The sequence below is a fragment of the Hetaerina americana genome, unplaced genomic scaffold (assembly GCF_022747635.1).
Source record: "Hetaerina americana unplaced genomic scaffold, ioHetAmer1.1.p SCAF_90, whole genome shotgun sequence".
In the NCBI taxonomy this organism is placed as follows: Eukaryota; Metazoa; Arthropoda; class Insecta; order Odonata; family Calopterygidae; genus Hetaerina; species Hetaerina americana.
The window spans coordinates 1234660-1259627 of NW_027287539.1; the positions used below are offsets into that span (position 1 = coordinate 1234660).

The window sequence follows — 24968 nt, forward strand, 5'->3', positions numbered from 1 at the left end:
TTGCAATTGAGTGAAGTGTGTCATTTGCTTTTGATTTTCATATTTTATGAACTGATTTGGAGATTTTATCATTTTAACGAACACATTCCTTAAATGGAAAATCAATCTTGCCTAACAAATCAGTCATGTTGAAACTATTGACATTGACTTCATTATTTAACTACTTACTTTTTAAATTGTTTACATTTTAATTTTATTTCATAGAATACTTGGACATTACCTGAAAACAAGGAGAACCTCATTCATACTGACCGAGAGTGTGAAGGCATTTCCAGTGGACGAACTTTGACCCCCAGTGTTTGCTGTAATACATCTAGTCGTGTTCTCCAACCCATTGAATGTAATAGTGAGAGCTTGAGTGATTTCTGTCACATGCCATCTAAAACTGGTACGCACCAGTTGTTTGCACCTTCAAACATTGCTTGTGTGAATGCACCGAATAGGTGTAATGGGAAAAAATTGGGACTGACTCCTCTCACGGCAGAGCTGGGTCACTGTAAGAGGAACGGTTGCAGCCCTGACCAATTGAACTGTATTGTTGGGGGTAACAAACTGCCTTGTAAGGATCCAGTGCATGCATCCCCATGCAAGGACTTCCCAGCCAAGTATTGCAATGAGTCATGTAGGGATTGGCTCTGGAATGAAGATCTGATGCTTAAGGAAAACAAGGACTTCCTGCAACACGGTAATACTACACCATTTTTTGTTAAAACGATGATAATTTTTTTTTGAATTAAGTATCATACATGGTAATAGACCGATAGTAATAGTGAGCACGTACCAAAGTCCATGCTTGAGGTCTTCAAAATGAATTTCCACCATACCATGACATGCAAAGCTGCATAGAGCCTTGATCATATCCTTGTGTGGTATGTTGGCCAAAATGTCCCGATAATTGCCGCAGCTCCCAACTCAAGCCTCAGAGTTCCATTAACTATGCCAAAGTTGTGTATTTATTTTATTTTAAAAAGTAATGTTTTTTGAGTGACATCTTGAAGTCTTATTTCTTTCAAAGGAATTAAAACAAGTTAAACTGGTTTTTAAAGATATCTAAAAATGTTCCTCAGACTGCATTTGCCTTAGACAAGTATTTTAAATAAGCAAATTGTGAAGCCTAATTGTTGTTGCAATAAATATGCTTTTTGTAGTCAAAGATAGCATTTGTTTATTGCAAGTTCCTATTTCTATGATGCATCATTTAAAAGACTTAAAGAGAAATTGTTAGTATTATTTTCAGAGAAAAACTCTCACTTAAGCTTATAATGAGACATGAACATAAAGTTTTCTGTTTGCAACTTTGGCATGAGCATGGCAGACACATAGAAACTTTGGGTTCAGTGACATATGAGGCCCATGCTGCTCTCAAACCTCCTGGTTTACCCCCATTCACAGATGTGTCTAAACAGGCTCAGAGTAACAAATTTTAAATTTGTTTATTTTTTGGTAAATTTTGCTTGTGTCAGTGATTTCATGAAAGCTTTTGATTAAAATATCCTAAGTATTGTTGTGTAGACAGTAATCTTAAAAAATCTGACTGTTTTTTTTCGTTAGTGACTGTTACTTCATCAACAAAAAAGCCAGGCATTGCGTATTCTGAAATAATGGAAATTCTCCATGTTGTCCCATTTCATGACGTGCTGTTGACCGGCCAAAGGCCTCTAAAATATTTAGTGCATAATACATATTTCATGTGATTTGCATGTAAAATGCTGGCGCATTGTAATTTAGTTTGGATGATGGAGATAGAATGCCAAGAAAGCATAAATACAATGTTTATTTGATACCAAGAGAGATTAATTTTCAATCTAAAAAGGAGATGAGAAGATGTTTGCTAGACTAAGGCATTCAAAATGCATCTGAACAAATCTCATAAAATATGCATGGTTTTTTTTTTCATTTGTATTTGACTATGTATGGCTTATTTTAAGGGTCCAATCACCTTACTTGCCTTTTAAAAAACCTTCACAGTTCGCCACCAACTGACATTTGCCTTCGTGTTCCACTGAGTTAAACGAACTCAAAAAGTAAAATTTAGCAATATTTGTAGGTTATTAAGGTTTTTGTTCTCTTTGTTTGAGACTGTTTACCTGTGGGGATTTTTTGTCGGAACTGATAGAAATATTTAATTTGAAGGAAGGATAGTAAGTTCGGTAGTTTCAGAAATATTTGTATTTTTCACATAGAGCTTGTGCCATTCTTAGATTATCCTGCTTGTCATACCTCTTTGAAGCACTTCCCTTGAGATAATATATTTTGCATGAAGACAGATCACCAGTGTAAGATAAACGTAATTATAAATTAACGAAGAGGTACATTGCTTGAGATTGGTTAATCCCAATAAGTGTTCCAGGTTGTTACCCTTTGGAAATTCCATGCAGGAGCCATTTTATTTGTTACTCAGAAAAGAATATTAAGTTAAGTGGTTTCGTAAGTGTTTAAAAAGATTGTACTGGAGTGAGTCTTCCTTTTTTTTGGCCTTCTTCAGAGCATCGTGATAAACGGTGTATGTCCAGAAGGTTCAATCATGTGTGGAGTTCCTATTAGGAAAAAATTTGCATACTTTTGTCATTTGGTGGGATGTTTCTCGCTCTGTTACCATCCTCCTTAAAATGCATCATTTCCCGGTGGACCTTTGGCTAACTTGAGCGATTGAGTGTGTCTACCCGGTTCTGGATGAGTGGGTTGATCAGTCAGTTGATCAGATCAGTTGATCAGATATTGCCTAAGTATGAGACAAGCAAGTGTACTTGGTGAATAAGCAGTTGTGGATGGTTGGTGGCGTTACTCTGATGATGTAGAAGACTTGTTGAAAAATTTGGTGAAGGGCCTTTGAAGGTGCCATGACTTGGGGAGTGGCAAGCAATAGGCCATGATGGGCTTCTGAGCAATGTAACTATTTGGGCACTGAAAAATTTGTAAAGAATTATGCCAATGAAAGTGGAGAAGAAAGCAGTAGAGTATTTTATTGAAGACCAATTTTTACTTTGAATAAGTAGTAGGACAAATGAAGCTATTATTGCTCTCAGACTAGTCATAGAGAAGATAATACCGAAAGATCAACGTAATTGTATTGGATTCCTTGACCTAGAGATAGCCTTTGATATCATGAGGGTAATCCCAAAAATATGGTTTCCTATTTTTTTCAGAAGTACAAAAATCTTTGTCATTTCAAAAGTTAAACATTTGCCTATTTTTCAGCCTAATTGCCATTTAGATCGATGAATATTTGTGGATGCTGTGACAGTTTTTGTATGTCCGTGTCATACCAGCTCATCACCATGTCCTTGAGAAAGCATTGAACCTCATCTTACACCTCGTTATCGGAATTGAATTGTCTTCTGGTCAAATGTTCTTTCAACTTATGGAACAGGTGGTGGTATCAAATTCGAAATTATAGGGTGAGTGGGGGATGATGTTCCATTTAATCAGCTGCAAGAAAGGTATGGTTTGACAGGCAACCTGTGGGCGAGTATTGCTGTGAATAATGCTTACGTCCTTGCTCAGCATTCCTTTTCTCTGGTTTTGAATTGCCCATCTGAGTTTTTCCCATGTTTAGCAATACCTTTCTGCGTATAATGTGGTTCCAGCAGGTGTAAAGTTGACCAACAATACCTTTTTGATCATTAAATGAAGAACACAATGTACATTTCCACTGTTCTTTATTTACATACAACAAGTTTCAATGCATAGGTGTCATCATCAGGTACAAATTAATCAAGACGCGGTCCATTTATGTACCATTCATGAGGGAGAGGAGGGAGAAGGAGGGGAAAAAGTGGGGTTGCGTTTGGCGTTGATGGGAAGGGGGAGAGGGGTGTTAAGCCTCAGGAAAAGTGAATGGTGGGTTCAGAGTGAAGGGGGGGATTGTTGGGTTTTTCCTTGGAGGAAAGAGGTATTCCAGGAATAGGGAGAGGTATTCAAACAATAAATCGTTATCCAAATGACCCATTTTTAAATTCTTCCTAATTTCCAGCTCTTCCCACTTGTCCATTCTCATTCCTTTTTCCATCTGGTGTAAGAGTTCCAGTTTGAAATCACTCCCATGATTTTCTTCCCATAGATGCTTGGTGAAGTGAGATTGCTTGAAGTCAGAGTTTCTGAAACAGTGTTTGTGTTCCTCCGCCCGTATTTTTAATGATTCCCCCGTATTTTAATGATATATATATATATATATATATATATATATATATATATATATATATATATATATATATATATATATATATATATGTATATATATATGTATATATATATATATATATATGTATATATATATATATATATGTATATATATATATATATATGTAGCACTGCAGTCCTTACATGTTAACTTATAAATGCCAATTTTGTGTACATATTTTGTCTTTTGTAGTATTCAAGAATGATTTTAAGTTATTCGGATAGTAAAAAGCTATTCAAAATTTCTTCCTAGGAAAGAGGTTGGCTTACTTTTGTGAAATCAATCCATAATACGGGAGTTTGCACCATTTGTAACCTATTTCCTCCACATTAATTGGTTTGGACAAAAGATTGTATGCTTTGAAGGAACATTTTCTGTGCAGTATTTTTTAAATTAAATTTTCTTTGTAGGCATTTTTCATTGCTAAGCCTTTAATCGTTTTGAGTTCATTAGCAAAATTACTTCTGGAAAGAGGAATGGCCAACAGTCTGTTTAGTAGGAAATGAAAAGTGGAAAGCTTGTGTGATATGTGATGGCAGGAGTTGGAGGGGATGATGTGGCCTGTGGTGGTACTATTCCAGAAAATTGCAAATACAAAGTCCTGTCTCTTTCTCGACACTGTAATATTTAGAAAATTTAGTTGATTATTTTGTTCTTTCTCACAAGTGAAACTGATACTTTTGCATTGGGAATTAAGTTGTTCACAAAGATTTCTAACTGTCTGTCAGTGCCTGTCCATATAGCAAAGATATCATCTACGTATCGAAACCAACAGTGAATATTCTTTGTAAAAATTGATGGGCTGCTGAATATTTTTCTTTCAAAATCGTCCATGTACAGGTCAGCAAGTAGTGGTGATAACGGGGACCCCATGGCTAATCCTTCCACTTGTTTGAAAAATTCATCTTTAAATTGGAAATAATTTTTTTCAACACGAAATCTTAATAGTGACATGAACTCATTGAGGAAGGGTGGTGGTTCGTCCCCAGCACTTTACAGCAATTTTTCAACCACTACCAATATACCTTTGTGATCTGAAAACACAGTTGCCATGACCTTACCGGCAGACTGCATTTGTTTGATTTTGTGCAATTTGGGGAAAGAGGGATACCACCACTTGCGTGAATGTTGCCTGGTCTCTGGTGTAAAGTGGGATGCCCAGGTTTCATCACCCATGACAATTGAGTCCAAAGGTTTTACAGGTGTTTACAATTTTGCATAAAAAATTGGGTGTGAAAAAAATCTCGGCCAGATAGGTGCTGCATTTGCTTTCTTTGAAGAATATACGCAATCATGTGGTTGATTTAGAGGCTGGTTTGTGGCTTTTCTGTCACCATCCTGGTAGGTTACTGCATCGAAACTTAAGTGTGGATGAAATATGGATACACTACTACTCTTCAGAGACAAGAGAACAGTTGAAGCTGTGGGTTTCTGAAGGCAATCTGGCCCCAGGGAAGGCAATGGCAGTGAAATCAGTCGACATGGTGATGGTCATGATTTTTAGGGAAGCATGTGGAATCAGCTGCATTGATTACTTGCAAAAAGGATGAGTGATAAATGAAAGTATTATACATTGCTATTGCAGAGGCTGAGCAAAGAAATCAAGAAATAACCTCCTCTCTTGGCTAAAGAAAAAATTCTTTTACATTCAGACAATGTACAGATGCATTATCTTGATGAAAGTGCAGTTTTTATGGTGAAAATTATGGAATTTAAGTTCTTATTACAACATCACTGTGTTCCACTGATTTGGCTCTCAGTGACTTTTTTAATTTCCAAACTTGCAAAAATATCTCGGAAGAAAATGATTCACATTGAGTGAAGAGGTAACTCAAATGCTTACTTTGAGGACCTTCTGGATTCCTACTTTTAGAATTGCTTAAGAAAATTACAAAAACGCTGACCTGACAATTGCAGAAACACTGACCATAAAATTGCAGGAACACTGACCATAAAATTGCAGAAAAGTGTATCGAGTGCTAATGGGAGTATGTGTTTACAAATAAAAAAATCCACCCAAAGTAGTTTGTTTTTCTATTTTTGCTAAGAACTTATTGAATGACCCACTTACCTTGTCTTGCAATGTGCTGAAAATTTATTTTGTTGCTATAGAATCATTAATGATTTATGCCAAGATGTGTGGATTTTTGTACTGAAATTATAGGTAGAAGAAGCTTTTTTGGAAGCATTTCAAATTCCACCAGTGGAAAGGCAATAATAATATAGAATGTTTTGTGAGTAGGCATGGATGGATGGATTGAAAATGGATTGAAATTAATGCTGAAGAATGAATAGCATCTCTAAGAGTGTTTATATATTTTACCAAAGACTATGGCCATAGCATTGATAGTGGATTTTCTATAATTCCTGTATAATTCTCTGTAGATGTATAAATGTATCAATATATTTTTGTGCGCGTGGCATTTCATTCTGAGGGACATATTTTCCACGTTTATTCATCTTTTAGTTTATTTATCTCTTTATTTAACCTAGTTGAAAGTTGAGCTTGTTGAAACTTTAATAGGTTTTTACTATCGTGTGTAATTTGATAGTATTTTTACTTTGATTAATCACTACTCAATTCTTTGTGATGTTTTAAACTTCATTCTCCACAACAATGATTGTTTGCTCATTTGCTACCACGAGACAGCCATTTGGGTTGGGCTGAGCGTGCATATTCTAACGTGCAACCCAACATGAGGAGGGGAACTATGTGCAAGAAATAGACCAACAATGCTTACAAATAGTGAAAAGAATGAGGGAATGTAAGTTCCACGTATTTGAAGTTCTAAAAAATATTGCCCAATGGAAGTGATTCTAGTGCATCTGTTCAGAGAAAAACTTGTTTATGACTTGGTAGGAAAATAAATATTCCATGATGGGTAAATAAGCTCATCACTTAGATTTGTTTTACACTGAAATGAATATTCTTTTCAGTCTTGTCATGAAATCAGGAAATTATTGTACGAAGTGCTTTGTTCCGATTTTGATTAGATAAAGGAAATTGAGAGACACTTGTGGATTAACTCTTGCATAATGGCAAAAATTGGCAAAATTGTTTAGGTTTAACTTTGTCGAACTTATCCTTTACAGAAGGAAAAATTACAACTTTGTCAGTTCCACTTTATATTTTAATCTTATGACCAGGTTTCAATACATAATATTGTTTTCAGGTGCATTTTCAAGCTTTACTTTCAAATGTATACATATTGGTCTTGTGGCAAAAGGAGGCATTTTGGAATTGGACAGGAGTAGAGTGGGTGGGTTCATAGAAACAAGGTTTTACACATCACATAAAATTGGTGAAACAAATTGCATTGTCCTCTTGAAAATGATCCACAGCAGTCAAAATCTCAAATTATTTTGAAGCTTTCTTGGGAAGGGTTGCTCAAGTTGGTGGAAGGAAATTGAGAAATGACCGAGGAAAAGAGGGCCGAGGGAAGTGGGGGGGAGGGTGGGAGAAAACATCAGTGAAATCTTTGTATACCTATTTCTTGGAGTCGTATTCATTGAACGATATATGTGTTGGACTGACATGGATAGTAGGGTGGAGGGGATCGAGATGGTGCGGGGGCTAACGTACTGGCTTCCCACCCTGAGGGCGCGGGTTCAAATCCCGGCGGTGTTGAATATTTTTCAGAGGTATCTCGATCCCTACTTGAGGTGCTTTGTGGAGGGCACTTTGAGGGAGTACGCCGTCCGTCGGATGGGACGTTAAACTGCGGACCCCTTGGCGCCTTTCGTAAAGAGTAGGCTAATGCCGACGCCGGGTTTCTCTCCACCCTTCATCCTTTCCTGTCCATCCCCTATGGCGCAAATGACCTTAGCTGTCGGTCGCCTCCCCTCAAAACTACTACTAGTAGGGTGGAATGAGAGGGAAGCACTTGCTCATTAGACAATTAATCGTTGTTCTTGGAATGCTGGGCAATCTCTAGCATCTCCAATGCATCAAGTCTTCTTCTGTTATCTTCCGAGAGGAGGATGTTTGACACAAAGTTACTTTTGAGGTTGCCATCCAGAAGATGATTGGCAAAGATGGCATGCCCTTCTTTCTCTCAAAGACACATTCGATGATCCACAATTGTAATGGTTTATTTAATATTTCAAACTCTGTTCTTGGCTGTTGATGTGAACGGATGTGTCTCAGCGAGCTCTGGCTTCTTCTTCACCTTCCCCTCCCACCTGCGCTTTACCAATGATCCAGTTTTTTGGTGGCTGTGACCGACTACTGGATGTTCTGTAGCTTTAGCGATAAGTGTTTTATATTTTATTGTATTACTATATTATTCTTTTCCAGAGTTAAGTGCCTAAGAGTCATTTATTATTAGTGAGTGCAAAATATTAGCTGGTTGGCGGGGAGGAGAGTTTACTTAGTGTATTACTTTGTATTCAAGTGTGTCGATAGTAAGTCTCACTGCGTTGAGCATTGCCTGCTTCACTTAAATCGCTCTCCATCACGCGTCGTCTACGTACGTTATATTCAATCTCAAATTTAGTGTTTTGATCCATTTTCTGAAATAGCTAGTGGATTTATTTTTGTTAGTTTAGAAAGTCAGTGACATCAATTTGCATGATCAAGTAGCCTTTGTTGAGCCCAAGGAAATTTTTTATTTATTAAATATGTAACTCTAATTGTTTTAACCTAGCCCTTGTTTAAAAATTTGGCATTTTCGATAGAATTACGATGGCTTCCACTTTGTCTTCTGTCGTGATGCACACCTGCGCCGATGAAGGTGTTGCTCTAAGGACCTGTATAGCTGTGTTGGAGGGTGTCATGACAGCTTCGCTCTAAGTTTGACGAGAAAGTTGCTCTTCCGCAGAAGAGCTTGCCTCTGGGTGGAGTTGCGAAAACTTGCCGCCCCAATGGGTACACTAGGGTGTGCCCGAATGCAACATATGGCGGAGTGATCAATGCCAACGTATGCATGATCTGCATGGTCTGTAGACCATGAATCTGAAGAGATTCAGGATTCCTTCAGAGAATGGAACTTGAAGTGAAGCGGGTGGTGGTGTCACGGGGGTTGACGTGATTCTCTCGACCTGCAGCCTTGTCCCGAGCATTGATCGTGGACCTCTGGTTTGGAGCCAAGTAGAAGGTATCAATCAGAGGCCACGTGCTTCCTGCAGGGATATTGGGGTGTCCTTCATCGACCTTCAGCCAGAAATCCAATCGTGTGGGAACCCCTGAACCGTTCTGGTGTTTACTACACATCTGAGGCCGTCAGGTGTGTAGCGGGTAAGATTTTTGAGCACTGCAGGGCTTTTTTAGGTGAAAGTGTAGGTCCAGGAGTGGGTCTCTTAAGTCTTCTTTGCCAAACTATTTAGCTTTAAATGTAGTGAGGGTCAGTGCTTACAATGTTTCATTTAATACGAATCAGATGGATGGAAAACATAGGATGGATAATTTTATAATGGATTCAATGGTAATAAGAAGGTGATCCTCGTTAAAAATTCAAAAAACTGTCATGTCAAGGAAAAAGTATCTATTGTAGTGATAAAAAACCGAAGTTAAAAAAGAAGTAGCAGAATATCATCACCTTATTCAAAGCACAGGTGCAGATATAATTATTGGAACGGAAAGCTGGTTATTCACTACTATTGCTGGCGGTGAAATTTTCCCAAAATACTTTTTCCATTTACAGAAATGACAGGACAAATATAATCAAGGGTGTTGTCTTTATTGCAGTTAAAAATTCTTGCTTCAGCAGGGCTGAGGTAATTCCTTGTAATGGTTTAGAAAGCATTTGGTGCTCAATTAAAAGTCCTCAATTCAAAAGAATTTATGTATGCGCATTTTATAGATGCTGAGTTGACAGAGTCCATTCAATACTAGAATTAGGTCAGCAAATCAAAGTTTTTTTATCCCATTTCAATGATCGCGATGTTAAAATTGATGGAGATTTCAATGTCCCATCTATTGACTGGAGCACATACAATTTTAAAACGGGCGGTAAAGACAAAGATAGTCTTAATTATAGAGAAAATGAAAGGAATTAGTGACTGCAGCATGGAAATGCTAAGCTTTCACTTCATGGGGCCCAAAATAAGAAGCTTAAAGGAAAATTTACTTGTTCAAAGAAGGGGACTGCAATGGCCTTAAGTGTGTTCTACTGAATCAGTTTGCTAGTTTTAAGAAAGACAGTAATCAATACTGAGGATACGTGCAATCACTTCCATGAAATCATGCACTTAACAGTCAACAAGTTCATTCCCAGTAAATTTATAAGAGATGGCACGGGACCGAAATGGTACAATGGGAATGTTAGAAAAGTAATGCGACGTCAAGGACTCGGTCACACCAAGATAAAAAATATTAAGGCATGATATCTCTAGCAACAAAAGAATGAGATCACTTATGATTATAAGAAGCAAATGTCAAGAATGAATTTTGGAAAGCATTACGTGAACTCAAAAGGAAAAGATTGGCGGAAAAATTTAAAATAGTATCTAAAACCATCTTGGTCACACGTCATAGAGGTTCATGGAAATAAGTCAACTGTTAATTCACTCAAAAATGATAAAGGCAAAAGAGTAACCAATAGTTTTGCAAAGGCTAACTTATTAAATTCCTTCTTTCAAAGTGTCTTCACTTATGTCTCACCGAATGCCTCCAATAGTTTACCAAATTGTGCCTATCAACCAATGCCCAAAAATACAGTTGAATGTTTGCTAAAAAATAAGCTTAATAAATCCTCCAGTCCTGATGAAACATCATATATTTAAGAATCCCTCCCGAATGAAATATCTTATTGTTAAGAATCTAGTTATAGAAATTGCATCATATCTGGAAATCATATTTGAGAAGTCGCTAATAGATCACATGGATCCCAGAGATTGGAAAACTGCTAATGTAACACCTATATTTAAAAACGGAGGCAAGGAGGAACCAAACAATTACAGGCCTATTTCCCCAACATCCATTTCATTAAAGGTTATGAAACATATAGTTTCTAATTTGATCGTGAGTTACCGAGATATCAGAAGTTATTAATGAAATATCAACACCGTTTCCGAAAAGGAATATCCTTGGAGAGATAACTTTCGCTTTTTGTTCATGATATTCTAACATCAGGAGAATGCAAAGTTCCAGTGGATGCGATTTTTTTTAGATTTTAAGAAAGCCTTTGAAAAAGTACCTCATAGTAAACTACTCACAAAGCTAGAAGCATATGGCATAGCTAAAAATATTTGGGGTTGGATTAAAGACTTTTTGAATGGTCCGGTACAAAGAGCAGTCATAGATGGAGTAAGCGCAATTGCAGTAGAAGCTACTTCAGGTGTTCCCCAGGGAAGTGTTATTGGACCTCTTTCATTCCTACTTTACATTAATGACATTGACTCCATAGTCACCAGTAAGATATCGTTTATTTGCCAATGATGCAGTGGTTTACCGTGATATCCGTGATCCAGAGGACACAGCAGCTTTATCAGATGACCTACATGCTAAGCAATGCTGGTGCGACACTTGGTAATTAGAATTAACCTTGAAAAAGTGCGTAGTCTCTCTCTTTTATCTCCTTAATCAACTTCAATAAATTACATTGTGCCCTTAGTGCTATAAAACCATCTCAGTATCCTCTGGAAAAAGCTCTTAAACTACTCCATATCCTTTTTTCGCCTCAACTTCACTTCTCCCTGATACATCCCCATCCTCTATTCCCCTTCTTACCCAAACCCAAGAGATGAATGGATTGGGAATGTGATGGGCTCCCAGGTTGAGGCCCCTATTCATTTCTAAAGACATGTCATCATGCCTTAATTCTTTCTTGTTACATTAATTTGCAGTTACTCTAAATCACCCATATAAGCATTTTCTAGTTACCAATACAACCCTCCCATCCCATCTCATGACCCCACAGTTTTCTCTGTGCTTCAGTCTCCAGTAACCAAGCACCCCATCACTGGTCATAGGTTTGTGAACATTTGTTTCCTCTTGATGAGAATAAATAAGAAAATATGTGGAATTAAAGAGTTATTGTACTATGTAGTATGGGGTATTGAAATATTTTAGTGTAATGTTAGTGCTTACAAGTACAGCAGTGTGTAGTGCCAGGGTCAATCAAAATTGCACTAAGCTGGTGGGCAATATCTAATAATGGTATTTCTTGAAGTACTTAAATCCCCCTAAAAATTAACATAATAATAGGAGAGCCAACAAGAATAAAAAGCTATTTATATTTCCAAAGCATTGTATCCATTTAATGATCCTTGCTTCGACTTATAATCATCATTCCTTTAGTCCACAATTTCAAAAATACTGTTTCTAGAGACTGAATTCGGTGCTACTAAAGGCCAATGAATATAGCCATCGTCCTCTCTTGTAACACTTAAACATGTCACTTGTATATGCTCCAAAAATTTCACGAACTCAACAATGGTTGCAATTTGGAAACAAATAGGACGATTTATGTTGGCTGTGACAGTAGGAAGTAGTAGGGGAGATTTTTCTGGCATACTCTGGCTTGGGTGTGGCAGCCATAATTTCAATGTCTATGAGAGTAGGTTGCAGTATATAAGATTTTTAATTAGTCAACTGGCACTTGTGGGTGGCATACCTCTTCTGTGACTTTTGTTTGATGATAGAGAGGATTACCTTGAGTTAGCTGGTGCAAGGTTTGGAAGGCATAAACATTTTGCATGTGAAAATAAGATGGAGGGAATATTTTCGGTGATTGCTCCAGTGTAGGTTTGGTGTCTGTATTCTCATTGACTGTAAGGGTTGAGAACAGGAATGGAGGTTTTTTCATTTTAATGCTGGCAAGGTTATGGCAATGCAGAATCATCATGCTCGAGGGTCAAGAGATGGAATGTAGTTTATCATTCAGCCAGCAGGCACGAGTGTGGCAATTGCATGTTCTTTGTCCTTGAGGGTAAGTGGCGGTGGGGAATATTTTTCATGAGTCACCAGTTACCTATTTAGTGGGCGTAACCTCTTCATCCCTCCCATGACCTTGATGTGATGAAAGTGCTTGTGTGCCCTGATGACCCCTAGAGCTGTGCTACCGGGAGCAATGATAATTGCTCCTGGTAGGGTCATTCATGGCAGATAGATTGAAGATTAGGAGCCAGGTAAAAAGTTGTCTACAGCGTCTATTCCTCAGTGAGGTGGCTGCAAAAGTATCGGACTCCAGTGGGGCAGCCATTGAGTGACGGTATTACATTAAAAACTTTTGAGGAAGGCAATGGGGAACCATCTCAATTATTACTCCAAAGTTTATATGATGGACAGTATAGAGAAAATGAGTCCTGGCAACTACGGTACTAGGCCTAATTGGTCAAATTGCCTGGCAGCGGGAGAGGCAAGGCTTTCATGATCTTCATCGCACAAAAGCCTTGGGAAGCAAAACTGACTGCAAGCATATTAAGCGAGAAATGGGAAGAGGAAATATAGATATTTTAGGTCTATGCAAGGTGAGATGGAAGGATAGCGGGGATTATTGGAGTGATAGTTATAAAATAATATACAGTGGAAGGGACGAGAGCCACTGAGGGGTTGCCATAATATTGAATGAAAAGGTAGAAAGAAGCGTAGTCAACACAGAGCAAGTAAAGGATAGAATATTGCTGGGAAAGATAAAAACAGAACCGACGAACTTTATCATTTTTCAGATATACATGCCACCGAGCAATCATAAGGAAGAAAAAGTCAATAGGGTATACTATTAGTTGGAGGACATAATCATGTGTATTCCTGCAGAGAAACATTTGATGGTGAAGGGGGATTAGAATGTGATGGTAGGCAAAGGGAGAAATTTTGATGAGGTGGGGCATTACAGTTTAGGTATGAGGAATAACCACAGGGAGAAAGCATATTGAGTTTTGTAGTAGAAACAAGCTAGTCATCATCAACACATGGTTTAGACACCACAAAAGGTGTAGGTATAAATGAAAAATATCAGGTGACTCTGAAAGGTATCAGTTAGATTTTATTATGGTTAGGCATATATTAAGCAATGGTGGAAGCGGATGCAGACTCTGATCACAATTTAGTACTAATGAAATGTAGCATCCTATTAAAAAAATCAGGCTGGTGAGGCGGGTTAGGAAATGGAATGTAGAAGCATTAACTGGATTGACAAGGAAGGAGTATCAGGAGGCTGTGAAGAAAATTATAAGATAGGGAAAGGAGCAGAATACTTTCAAGGAAAAATGAAAATGTATCAAAAAAGGGATGTTGAAAGCCACAAAAGAAACTGTAGGAACCGTTATTTGGAAAAGCACAAGGAAACCATGGATCAGGGACCAGCTGATGATGGAAGATGTAGTCCAAGGATATGGAAAGTTTGCAGAGGAAGGGTGAAATTGGTGCGCTATACAGCAAGGTTAAATCACTATTTGGTAGAAAGAAGAGAAGATCAGTACTTACAGTTAGAGATAAGTCGGGTAAGATGATACGAGGGTCATCCGGAAAGTAGTACCCGTTCGTGAAATAAAGACACAAAAGTAAATATTAACAAACATAAAAAATTTTATTTGAAAGAGGATACTTTAAACTACTTCTCAACATAATCTCCAAGCAAATTAAGGCATTTGTCATAACGTGTGACAAGTTTCTGTATTCCTGCTGCATAGTCCTTCGCCGCCAGCTCATTGAGATACGCGAGGGACCCATCTTGCACAAATTTTTGCATAATGCAGATGGTGTTTAACAATTTCATGAACAATTGTTCGAGAAACATTGGGAAAATGCTCACAGATGTCATCAATTGTGACGCGCCGATCGTTCCTCACGAATTCGTCAACTGAGCTCACCAGTTGGTCTGTAATGACAGACGGTCTCTCCGAACGCTCATCGTCGTGTGTGTTCCCCCTCCCCATGTTGAAGTTGCGACACCACCGCCGAACAGACGACTCGTCCATTACATTGTCTCCATACACCTCCTTTAATTGGCGATGAATATCACATGGGCGAACGTTTCTTGCATTGAGGAATTTAATCACTGCCCTCACTTCACAACTGGCGGCGTTCTCAATTTTTTTAAACATTGTAAACAATCACAGAAACAACACAGGCAATGCTAGCGTCACGCAACTTGGCTCAGAGAAGGCAGACAAGCCACTGAAGCTATCTGACCTCGTCCAGCGGCTACTCGCGTCGTCAGCACTTCATGCGGCACGAACGGGTACTACTTTCCGGATGACCCTCGTAGTTAAAAATGTAGAATACAATCAGGATATATTTGCCTGTTCATAGGTTTGGAAAAGGACTTTGATATGGGGAATTAGCAAAATCTAATGAATGCATTGCAGAAAATAAGAATATATTGGATGGATAGGAGGCTAATCCGCAACCTGTACATGTCTTAGACTGCTCATGTGCGAGTGGGGAACGGAGAGTCCGGATGGGCAGTGTTAGGAAGAGTTGTAAATGTGTGGAGGAAATGATTAAAGAGTCATGGGAGAACTGTAGATGGGAATGAAATTCAGCAGAAAATTTGTAAAATCAGTTAGGTTTGCTGATGTCGAAGCTGTAGTTTGTCAGTCAGCCAAGGGATTGTAAGCATTGCTGAGTGAATTGGAAATTCAGTGCAATAGATATGGAATGAGATTTAATGTGAATAAAACAATGGTTATGCAGTTTTCCAGAAGAGGAAGGCTAAGTTAAGCATTAAACTATGAGGGCAAAAACTTGAGCGGGTGGAAGAGTTTACGTATCTTGGAAGTGTTTTGCACCAAAATGGTCAAAGTAGTAGGGGTATAAGGGGAAGAGTTGAGTTAGGCAAAGAAGCAAAGTGAAATTTTTCTTTGATGGCTGCTCACATATGTTGATGAAACCACTTTGTGTTATAGGTTTAGCATCAAGAAAGTGCGATTTCCAGGCGCGGTTGTGGTGGGAGTAGCGTGTTCCTCTGCAATGGCCTGAAACAAGATCATGTTTTGATCGATGTGGCATGCGCTGGTGTGATGGGAAAATCACGTCATGGGTGTGGTGGTCATAACTTCATCTACGACGGTCGGTCGCAAATGGGGAGTTTTCGGTTATATGCAGGCGTCGATATGAACGCGTAACAACTAAGCCCTCGAGGTTCAGAAGTGGGAAGGGGCATTTTTCATGAGTTGGTCGTCGCGGAGATGTAACATCTTCGACTTTCAGGTTTAGGTTGTGGAGCTCATGCCCTTAATTTCGAGGATCGGCAGTTGGAAGAGAGATATTCCATGATTCATCAGGTGCGGGTCCGGTTGGGGTGAACTCTTCCCCTGCGAGCGTCAACAGCCGCAAGGGAGAATTGCCTTGTGTCGGCAGGCGTACGAATATATGCCGTAACACACTGAATATATACAATATTCCGCGATCTTGACAAATCGTTTGAAAAGGTCAACTGTTACAGGGGTGGGGGCTGATGGAATAGTCGAGGGAATCGAATTTCCTAAATTTCAATTCAACCCAAAAGTAGCTGGGTCATATATCCAGATCATGTTTTCACTTCTGTGGGCAGTACCCGAGACTGCCACGTTTTTTTGATCATGTGCAAGTAAAAATGCGGCGCTCGTTAGAACACAGATTAGCGATCAAGTTTGGATGCGTGAAATTTGGCAAGACTGCTACGGAAACTCCCTTATGCCTTCGAGTATCAGAAGCAGGATGGGAGAATTTCCATGAATCTCCAGGGACGGGTGTGGCGGGAATTAAGTTTTCTACTGCAATATTAAGGAGCAGATATGAAGATTTTGCATTAGATGGCAGGCCTAGGTTTGGCTCACCTTCACCTTCGACTCTTTTGTCTGCGAGAGTGGGGAGCTGGAAGGACGATTTTCTGATAGTCCTATGGCTGACCTTGTGGCGCCTGTAACTTCATCGTCCTCTAGTGTCAGGAAGAAGGAAGGAGAGTTTTCTTGTCTGCAGGCTCGTGCGTGGAGACCAAGCACCTTCATCTGCGACTTTCCTTCGCGCCTATATGTTGGTTATGAATGCATTTGAACTCTAATTGAATATCTGGTTTTCGTGTGCACTTCTTAGATATTTTCCCCGTCTGATATCGCATTCGATGCATCAAAGATTACCCATTCCTAACGTGTTCTCATGATTCTCCACTTTACATCTCCGAGCGCTCCGAGAATCAGTGGGCATCGTTTGCACCCTTCGAACCGGAGTACGCTTGGCCCTCGAGCCCCCTTCTCGGCGATACGACCTTCCCCTGCGAAAGGCCCTTCGAACCTCAGAGACGTCGTTCTCAACTAGGCTAGTCTACTTTTTGCGAAGAAATAGGTTCTCTTTGGAATCTTAGCTATATTTTCAGAGAGAAAATTGATTATTAGTGATTCATGAACTGAATTAAATTATAGATTGGTGTGGAAACAATCTGGAAATAAATACGGAATACTGTCACAATATCCTCAATCAGATTCCAAGCACTTGGGTAAGGAATCGGGAGAGAAGAATGATGTTATTCCATGCTTGCCGGGAAATTGGAAATCGAAAAAATGAGTGGCTGTCCCGAGTAGAGGGCATTTCTTTTTGAGGGCACGTGGGTCGGGGGTGGCCGCGAAATAGGCGGCGGCTCGGCCCCTTTTGGGGGGGCGGGGGTGGTCGCCGCAGAGTGCTCTTCCGGAGTGCGGCGCCGCGGCGGCCCCGGCTGCACCTCGCGGGCCGAGGGGGTGGGCTATTTCTGGCGGGCGGCCCCGGGGGGGGGGGGTCGCGACGGAGGGAGGGGGACGCGCGATGAGAGCGCGCACGCGCTGGTGTCGGCGGGAGAGAGCAGGAGAGCGAGCCGGCGAGAGAGTGTCGGCGGAGGCGGCGATGAGTACGGCGCAGCCGGCTTACTGCCGCGATGGCATCTACCGCATCACGGAGGTCACGGTGGCCGTCAAGGGCTACTCGTGGGAGCGGAGCCGCGGCCGCCGGGGGCGCGAGAGCCGCTTGCCCCGCCGCGGGGACCCTTGTAAGTGGCTGCGAGGTGTACCGTGCTCCTTCCGTCCTTGACGGCGTGACTCAGCCCTCTCTATTTGCGCCCCGCCTCGCTCGAGGCTGCACGAGGAGCGTGGAGCGTTATTTTTTGAGTGTCTGCCGTTCGCTCCATTGATTTCATTCGTTGTACCGATGAAAGGTAGTCAGTCCTCACTCCCGGGTTCGGGAAGTAAATAGAGAGGGTAGCGGACACTCAATCAGTTAGAATATTAAGTTAAATTGACTGAGGTGGAGTGTATTGGCTCCCGTCCAAGTATGACGAATGAACTTTGGCGTTCGCGGACTTCCTCCTTCCGGCATCGTCAGCAGACTTGGGATTCGCTTGGGAATAGTCGGCTCTTGGTGCTCGATATTTAGGCTCCCAGGTTCGGCATTCGCGAGCGGTGCCACCGTCGACGACGTGGTTTGGAGTCGTTTAAGGGGGGGGGCTTAGAGCGGCCACGGAGAGATGAGGGAGGAAGGAATCAATCGCCGTCTCCGCACTCGCTCTTGGAACGCTTCAAGGGCGCGCGCGGTACTCGCGATGCCCCACAAAGTGTGTCCACGTGACCGATCCGGAAAAAAACGGAACCAATTGCTCCCGTTGTTAGCAATCGGTGTCGAATTTTCTGCATTTGTGGCTGGTTGGGAGATGAAATTCATTATGACTTCAGCGAGTGGCCATTGTTTGAAACGAACGTTACAAATAACTTTCGAACACTTGATATAATGTCCACATTTCTCTCACCAGATGATCAGTCATGAGGTCGTGTGTGTAGAAGTGGTTGTTGGTTGTCATTTGTCACTTGAGTAGGAGGTATGGGTGGTTATAAGAATTCAAGAAGTTTCAATTGTCATTCATTATGTTACCTACTGTTGTGGTTTCAAGTTGTGCTGGAGAAATATGATTCCTTGTATAGAATATTCACTGGCGAATTTCCTTTAAAATTCTCTCTCTGTTCTCGTCTATCAATATAAGTTTCTTCCTTTATATATATATACCCTCTACTTCATTCATGCCACTTATCACTTGCAACATCTTCGAGTTACTTGGTATGTCATATACTTGAGATTAATTCACTGATGGTTTCACAGGTATTATCTGGCATAAATATAGTGATTGTTTCACTGACTGTGAAGTAATTTTACCCCAACTCACAATTTCTCCCTTACTTTAAGCAGTGGTTTCACTCTTGATAGTGTCTGCCAACCCGGAAATCCAGGAACACTGGAGAATTTCCAGTAGAAGCCCATCATTTTCCATCCAAAATGCGTACATAGCAAATCTAAATAACTTAGATGACATTCACACTTTAGTATGCTCTTAAGCTGTACCTCTATTTATTAGATTTTGAAGAAACCTTAGTTTTCACTTCACTTGCCGATATTTTAGATTATGAATTTCCCCTCCATTTGTTACAATTTGTATTTTAACCAAGAATCATAGGGTAACTCTTAACAATATTTAAGTTCCAGTATTCGTCATAAACTTAAAAGAATTTAAAAGTGTTGTTATAGAAAAATACTAAATGCACTGAAAAGTAAATGTAAAGACAATTTCTAAAGTTATCCATGAAGTAAAAGCAATTGTAATTATGGTGTAATATCATGCTGCGTAACAAAAATTCATGAATAGTAGTCAATCATTTTTCCATAGGTTTTGCTCGGCTGGCCCGAGCTAAACACCCCTAAATTTCTAAGCTTCACCTAACATGATGCAACATGACACCATTGACAAAAATGAACCTCTCTGTAATTACACGTATTTCCTTTATCCCATCCAACATGCATATCCAATTTCTACCCCTCCCCCTCTATCACAGTCTGGAATATTTCACTGCCAATCACGCTGCTCTGTATCCAATTTTCCTGCCTCCTTTGGATTTCTGCCAACAATGATCTCTTCTCCCCTACAATGCCTAATATTACCTCATTTGTTTTCCTTTCCATCTATCCAACATTTTCCATCCTTGTCCACACCCATTTCTCCCAAGTCACCAAAGCCATGCGTATCATCTTGCTTCGACAACCAGGTTTCCACGCTGTACAAAACCACACTCTAGATCAAATTTTTAATGAGTATTCTCTTGATATCCTTACTCAGCATCCCTGACATCAATTCTCCCCTCTTGTAAAAGTGTACCATGCTCAGCATCTTCATCTTTTGTCTTCTTACTTTGACCAACCTTGTCAATAAGCCTGCCGGGATAAGTCAACTGTCCCACATGCTCTTTTTCCCCTGGAAGTTTATTGTTTGACTAAGTCTTTCTCCTTCTCAAATTCCTCATAACCTTTGTTTTGTTTACATTGATTCTCATTCTGCACCATTAAACACACATCTTATTATGCCCTCGGCAATGGTTGTGCAGCCCTTTGGCTGGTTGAGTGACTAAAACTTGATATATCGCCAGTCAAAAGTTGCATACACCTCCAGTATTATTTACTTTTTGTAGCTACTTGCTGATCCCCTCTCTCCTATCTTCTGCAATACATTTGTTAATTCTACCCCAGTAATCTATGGAATGGCTTCTTGAAATCCAGAGTTTAAATAAACATGACTGGAGTCTTATATATCTGTCAATGACATCCATTATTGTATGGATGCCATTGAGAGAAATATATGGCTCACATATGGCTTCTTTTCCTTTTTTGGGGTGGTAACTAATAATGATCCAATGAAGTCTTCCGGCCCTTATAGATGAGCCCATCAAAACTCTTCCTTCCATGCTTTCCTAAACCTTTGATTAGTTTTGCATGGAGTTGATTTATCTTCACAGGGTTGTTTGGTTTTCCTTTTCTTGTTTTCAGGTCCCATTGTTCGCCTGAGGCTGTCAATCTATTTTTTGAGATCCTTCCATCTTTCTTCTGGTATCAATCTCCATACTCAGAAATTTTCAACTGCTTCAAGGCACTCATTAATTTTAGTGACAGTTAATCCTTCTACATTCCATTTCCTCATGTTTCTTAACTTTTTTATCCTCTTTGAATTTAACCTTACTAAATTTTCTGTGGCATCAAAGTATAATCTGGAATCACACCTGTTCATGGGAAATATTGCAAATCTCAGACAAACTGTAATGCATGGTAACTGATATTTCTGTGTATCCATCGACATTTTCCAGGAATACTTAACTTTTCACAACCTCTATTGTGGTTTTTAAAGCACAAGTGTTTGTTGTGATTTTTATTATTTCTCCTGAAGACTTCAATTGCTTTCTCTTTGTGGTCATTCCTAAACTGCACTCTCCTACTTCACTCCCATATCTCCTTTCACCAACCAACCACCTTCAATTGGGTAACATTAAGGTTTAACTACTTTTGAAAGGTAGGTTTTTATTATTTAACTATTTTGAACTCAGAAATTCAAAAGGGATATCACCCTCTAAGTTTCTATTGCTAAATCCATGGGTGCTAATCACATTTTCACAGATGATTCCATCTGTTCCTGCTTTAATATTTAGTTCTCCTGTAATCACAATATTTTACTCCTCAATGGTAGCTTCTAGTAGTTCATGATATCCATTCTTCTCTTCTTGAGGATGTCTCACTTAGGGCGCCATTCGCTTAAACTACCATAACTTTCTTTTTGTCAATATTGGTACACATATTGCATATGCATTCATCTGCAAACTCTACTTCAGAAATTATATTGATATTTTTACTGAGGATGAATGATTCTCCAATTAATTTATTTGTAATTCCTATTTCAGCACAGTTTGTATCCAATTTGTGGTGATCTTACTTCATTTTCCTTCCATTTTGTACAAGATTTTCACGTTTACCAGGTATTGTGGGAATGGTTCCTTTTATTTTGTCTATTCTTCTATACACCCACATCTTGAAAGGTTCCAATATTTACTTATCATATTTCCTCAACAGCCTAATTTCCAAGCAATATGAAAACATGCCACGTATTAAAGCTTTTTGTACGCTTTGGGATAACTTATTTTTATGGCCTTAGTACTTTGCCCACCTTCTTCTGACACACTTCCAATGACCTCTTCGACCTCTCTTTGTGTATATCCCCCAAATTTAATGTTTATCTTAGCTACCCTATTTTAAAAAAATCTAATTTCCTTCATTCTAATATGATCAATTCTCATTCCTTACCAATCACTCTGATTCTGCAATGCACAAAGCAATGTTTATATGTTTTTTGAAATGGATAACTTGATCATCTCAAATCAAATTTGATGAGTATCTCTTCCTTCACTCCTACCTCCAGCCCTTCCTATGCCTCCTGTAGCATTTCCTGTGCATGTATGTGTATTGGCAAGAAGACAATAATGGACACCTTTGCCATAATCTCCCATCGTACACCCGAGCCTTGCACAGCCCAACCAGGTTCTCTATTCGCTATCTGCCTGTTTGCTGTCAATGGCATGTATCAAGGTTTGGAAATACTGTATATTCCTTCAGTGTGTTATTCCATTTCTCTTGAATCTTCTCTGGTTCAATTTGTAATTTTGATGACCATACTTTGATTTTTATTAAATATGTTCCCTTTTTTAATACCTGAAATTGGTTTTACCTTACAGTATTGTCCACCAATTTCACCCTGCCTTTGTAAACTTTTCGTATTTACGTGGGTAAGGTGAAAAGTTCTCGACCTGACAGTGAAAAACATCGATTTTCAGTTGAAAAATAACTTCATTTTTCTACATAATCTCCCTTAACTTCAACACATTCGGCCTGGAAGACTATGAAAATGTTCATTTACGCCCTCTCATCTTCTTCATTGGACGCAAAGTGCTCCCCTGCAAATTTCTGCAAGTTTGGCAACTGATGGAAATCTTAGGGTTCAATAGAATAGGGGGGATGGCCGAGCAAATCGTACCCCTAATTCCTTAGTTTTCCCATCGCCTACGTACATTTTGAGCAGGTGCGTGGTCCTGGTAAAAGATGATTTTGTTCTTCTTCAGACCAGGCCTCTTCTCGCGAATTTACACATCCAGCTGGTCAAGAAGGTTGGAATAATGCTCGACTGTGATTGCTCTGTCTTTTCCAAAGTAATGAATCAACAGCATCCCTTTCGTATTCCAAAACACACTTGCCATTACCTTTCCGGCAGATGCGATCGACTTCGCTTTCTTTGGCGCTGAACCACCGGCTTCCACCCACTGCTTTGACTGCTGTTTCGATTCTGGCGTGTAGTGGTGGACTCACGTCTCATCTATGGTGATAAATCGCCGCACAAAATCGGTTGGTTCCCTCTTGAATCGTTCCAAATATTGATGCGAAAATCGTTTGCACATTTGCTTTTGTTCGGCGTTCAGCAAATGCGACACCCGCCTTGCGCAGAGCTTTCACATCTCTAATTGTTTTTGCAAGATTTTTCACGCCCATTCTTCCGATATCCTCACGGCCTTAGCTATCTCACTCATTTTCATTCGCCTATTGTTCAACAGGATATTGAGCACCTTTTCGATGTTTTCCGGTGTGGTTGCGGTTTTTGGCCGTCCTTCACGAGTGTCATCTGCGAGGGATGTGCGACCACGTTTAAATTCAAATGCCCGCGTTTCAGCTGTTTATATTGATGGAGTAGAGTCCCTGTTCGCGTTTGTCAACTTCGGGTGATCTTCCTTGGGGACTAATCAATCCAAAAAGGAGAATTTTACGACCGCTCGAAATTTAAGTTTGTCCATTTTAACGAAAAAGACGGAGGACGTCTACTGCAACAAAACGTTTGTACGAACTGCTTGAGAGAACAAGTTGAAACTTGTCAAATCAAATTATTCATGTCAAATCCTGGTCAAGGCTATTGATTTTTACACTCTGAAATTGTTGCATTGAAATGCATATTAGCGGATGACTCCGTCGAAATTTACTGTTGCGGCATTTCCCGCAGTTTCTTAGAATTTGAAACTTGTTTGAAGAACCCAGGCAGGAATAATAACTTTTCGCTGAATGGAACGCCATCTCTGTGTCAGTCCGAGAAATTTTCACATTACCATCGTATTTCATTCTACGAGTACTGTATTTACATTCTTCCATTTCCTTCTCTCGTTTATTTTTCTAATTATCTTGTGAGTTATCATTGGTGTCCTTGTCCTTTTCCAATAGACTCTTCACATAGTTTCATTTTAGGCATTCAATTAACCTTTTTGAGATATTTAGGTTTTTCTTATATTTTATCTAGCTCCCTTGAAACAATCAATGTTGTCTACCACCTGCTGATAACCATTTCTTGCCTTCTGGTTAATGCTTCTACATCCCATTTCTTCAACCATCTTCACGGTTTTATCCTCCTGAATCTGACGTTACATTTCATTAGCGCTAAATTGTGACCAGAATCTGTGTCCACCCGCAGAAAACTGCTAATTCATCATGCTGTTCCTACATCTGTTTGCAATCATAATATAGTCTGACTAAAATAGTCATAACTTATTGGCCTTATATATTTACTTAATAGATCCTCTGTATTTTCTTTCTATCTCTCTTGAATCTTTCTTGGCTTGATACTTCCCCTGCCATATCTATAATAGTGTCCACATTTTCCCCTCATACTTTCACTACGTACATGATAGTGGTTTCACCTCTCACTTTGCTGTTCTTATTTGTTTACACCTTCACCGCTTAGTTGGGCTGGGTAGAAGCCATTGCCCCGGGATAAAGGGGGTTTTTCTCCGCACCGTGATCCATCACTCGTCCATGGCGTGCACAGGCCAAGGGGAGGGCGGAGTCATTTGGCGTCCTCGTTGCCGTACGTGTCGTCTCTCTCTCGTGCGGAAAATGTGTCATTTTGCGTTTGGAACAGGGTTAGTTTGAATTCTGTTTATGGTTTTTGTTTGCGAATAAAGTTCTCCTGAAATTCACCTTAATTGGAAAGTTTCTCAGTGCCTCGTAGTGGCAACCAACCCAAATGATCTCTGTGTTGTCTCTTAACATTTAAACTTATCATGC

The 24968-nt window shown here is 39.7% G+C and overlaps 1 protein-coding gene across 2 annotated transcripts in view; it reads left to right on the plus strand.

Annotated features, from left to right (window-relative positions):
- LOC139699786 (mitogen-activated protein kinase kinase kinase 7-like) overlaps positions 1-24968 on the plus strand; it is a 64650-nt gene that overhangs the window by 21986 nt on the left and 17696 nt on the right. For both annotated transcript variants that reach the window (XM_071598223.1, XM_071598224.1), the window contains exon 9: positions 205-685. In XM_071598223.1, the coding sequence (XP_071454324.1) occupies positions 205-685 (481 nt within the window). The remainder of the gene's footprint in view (positions 1-204; positions 686-24968) is intronic.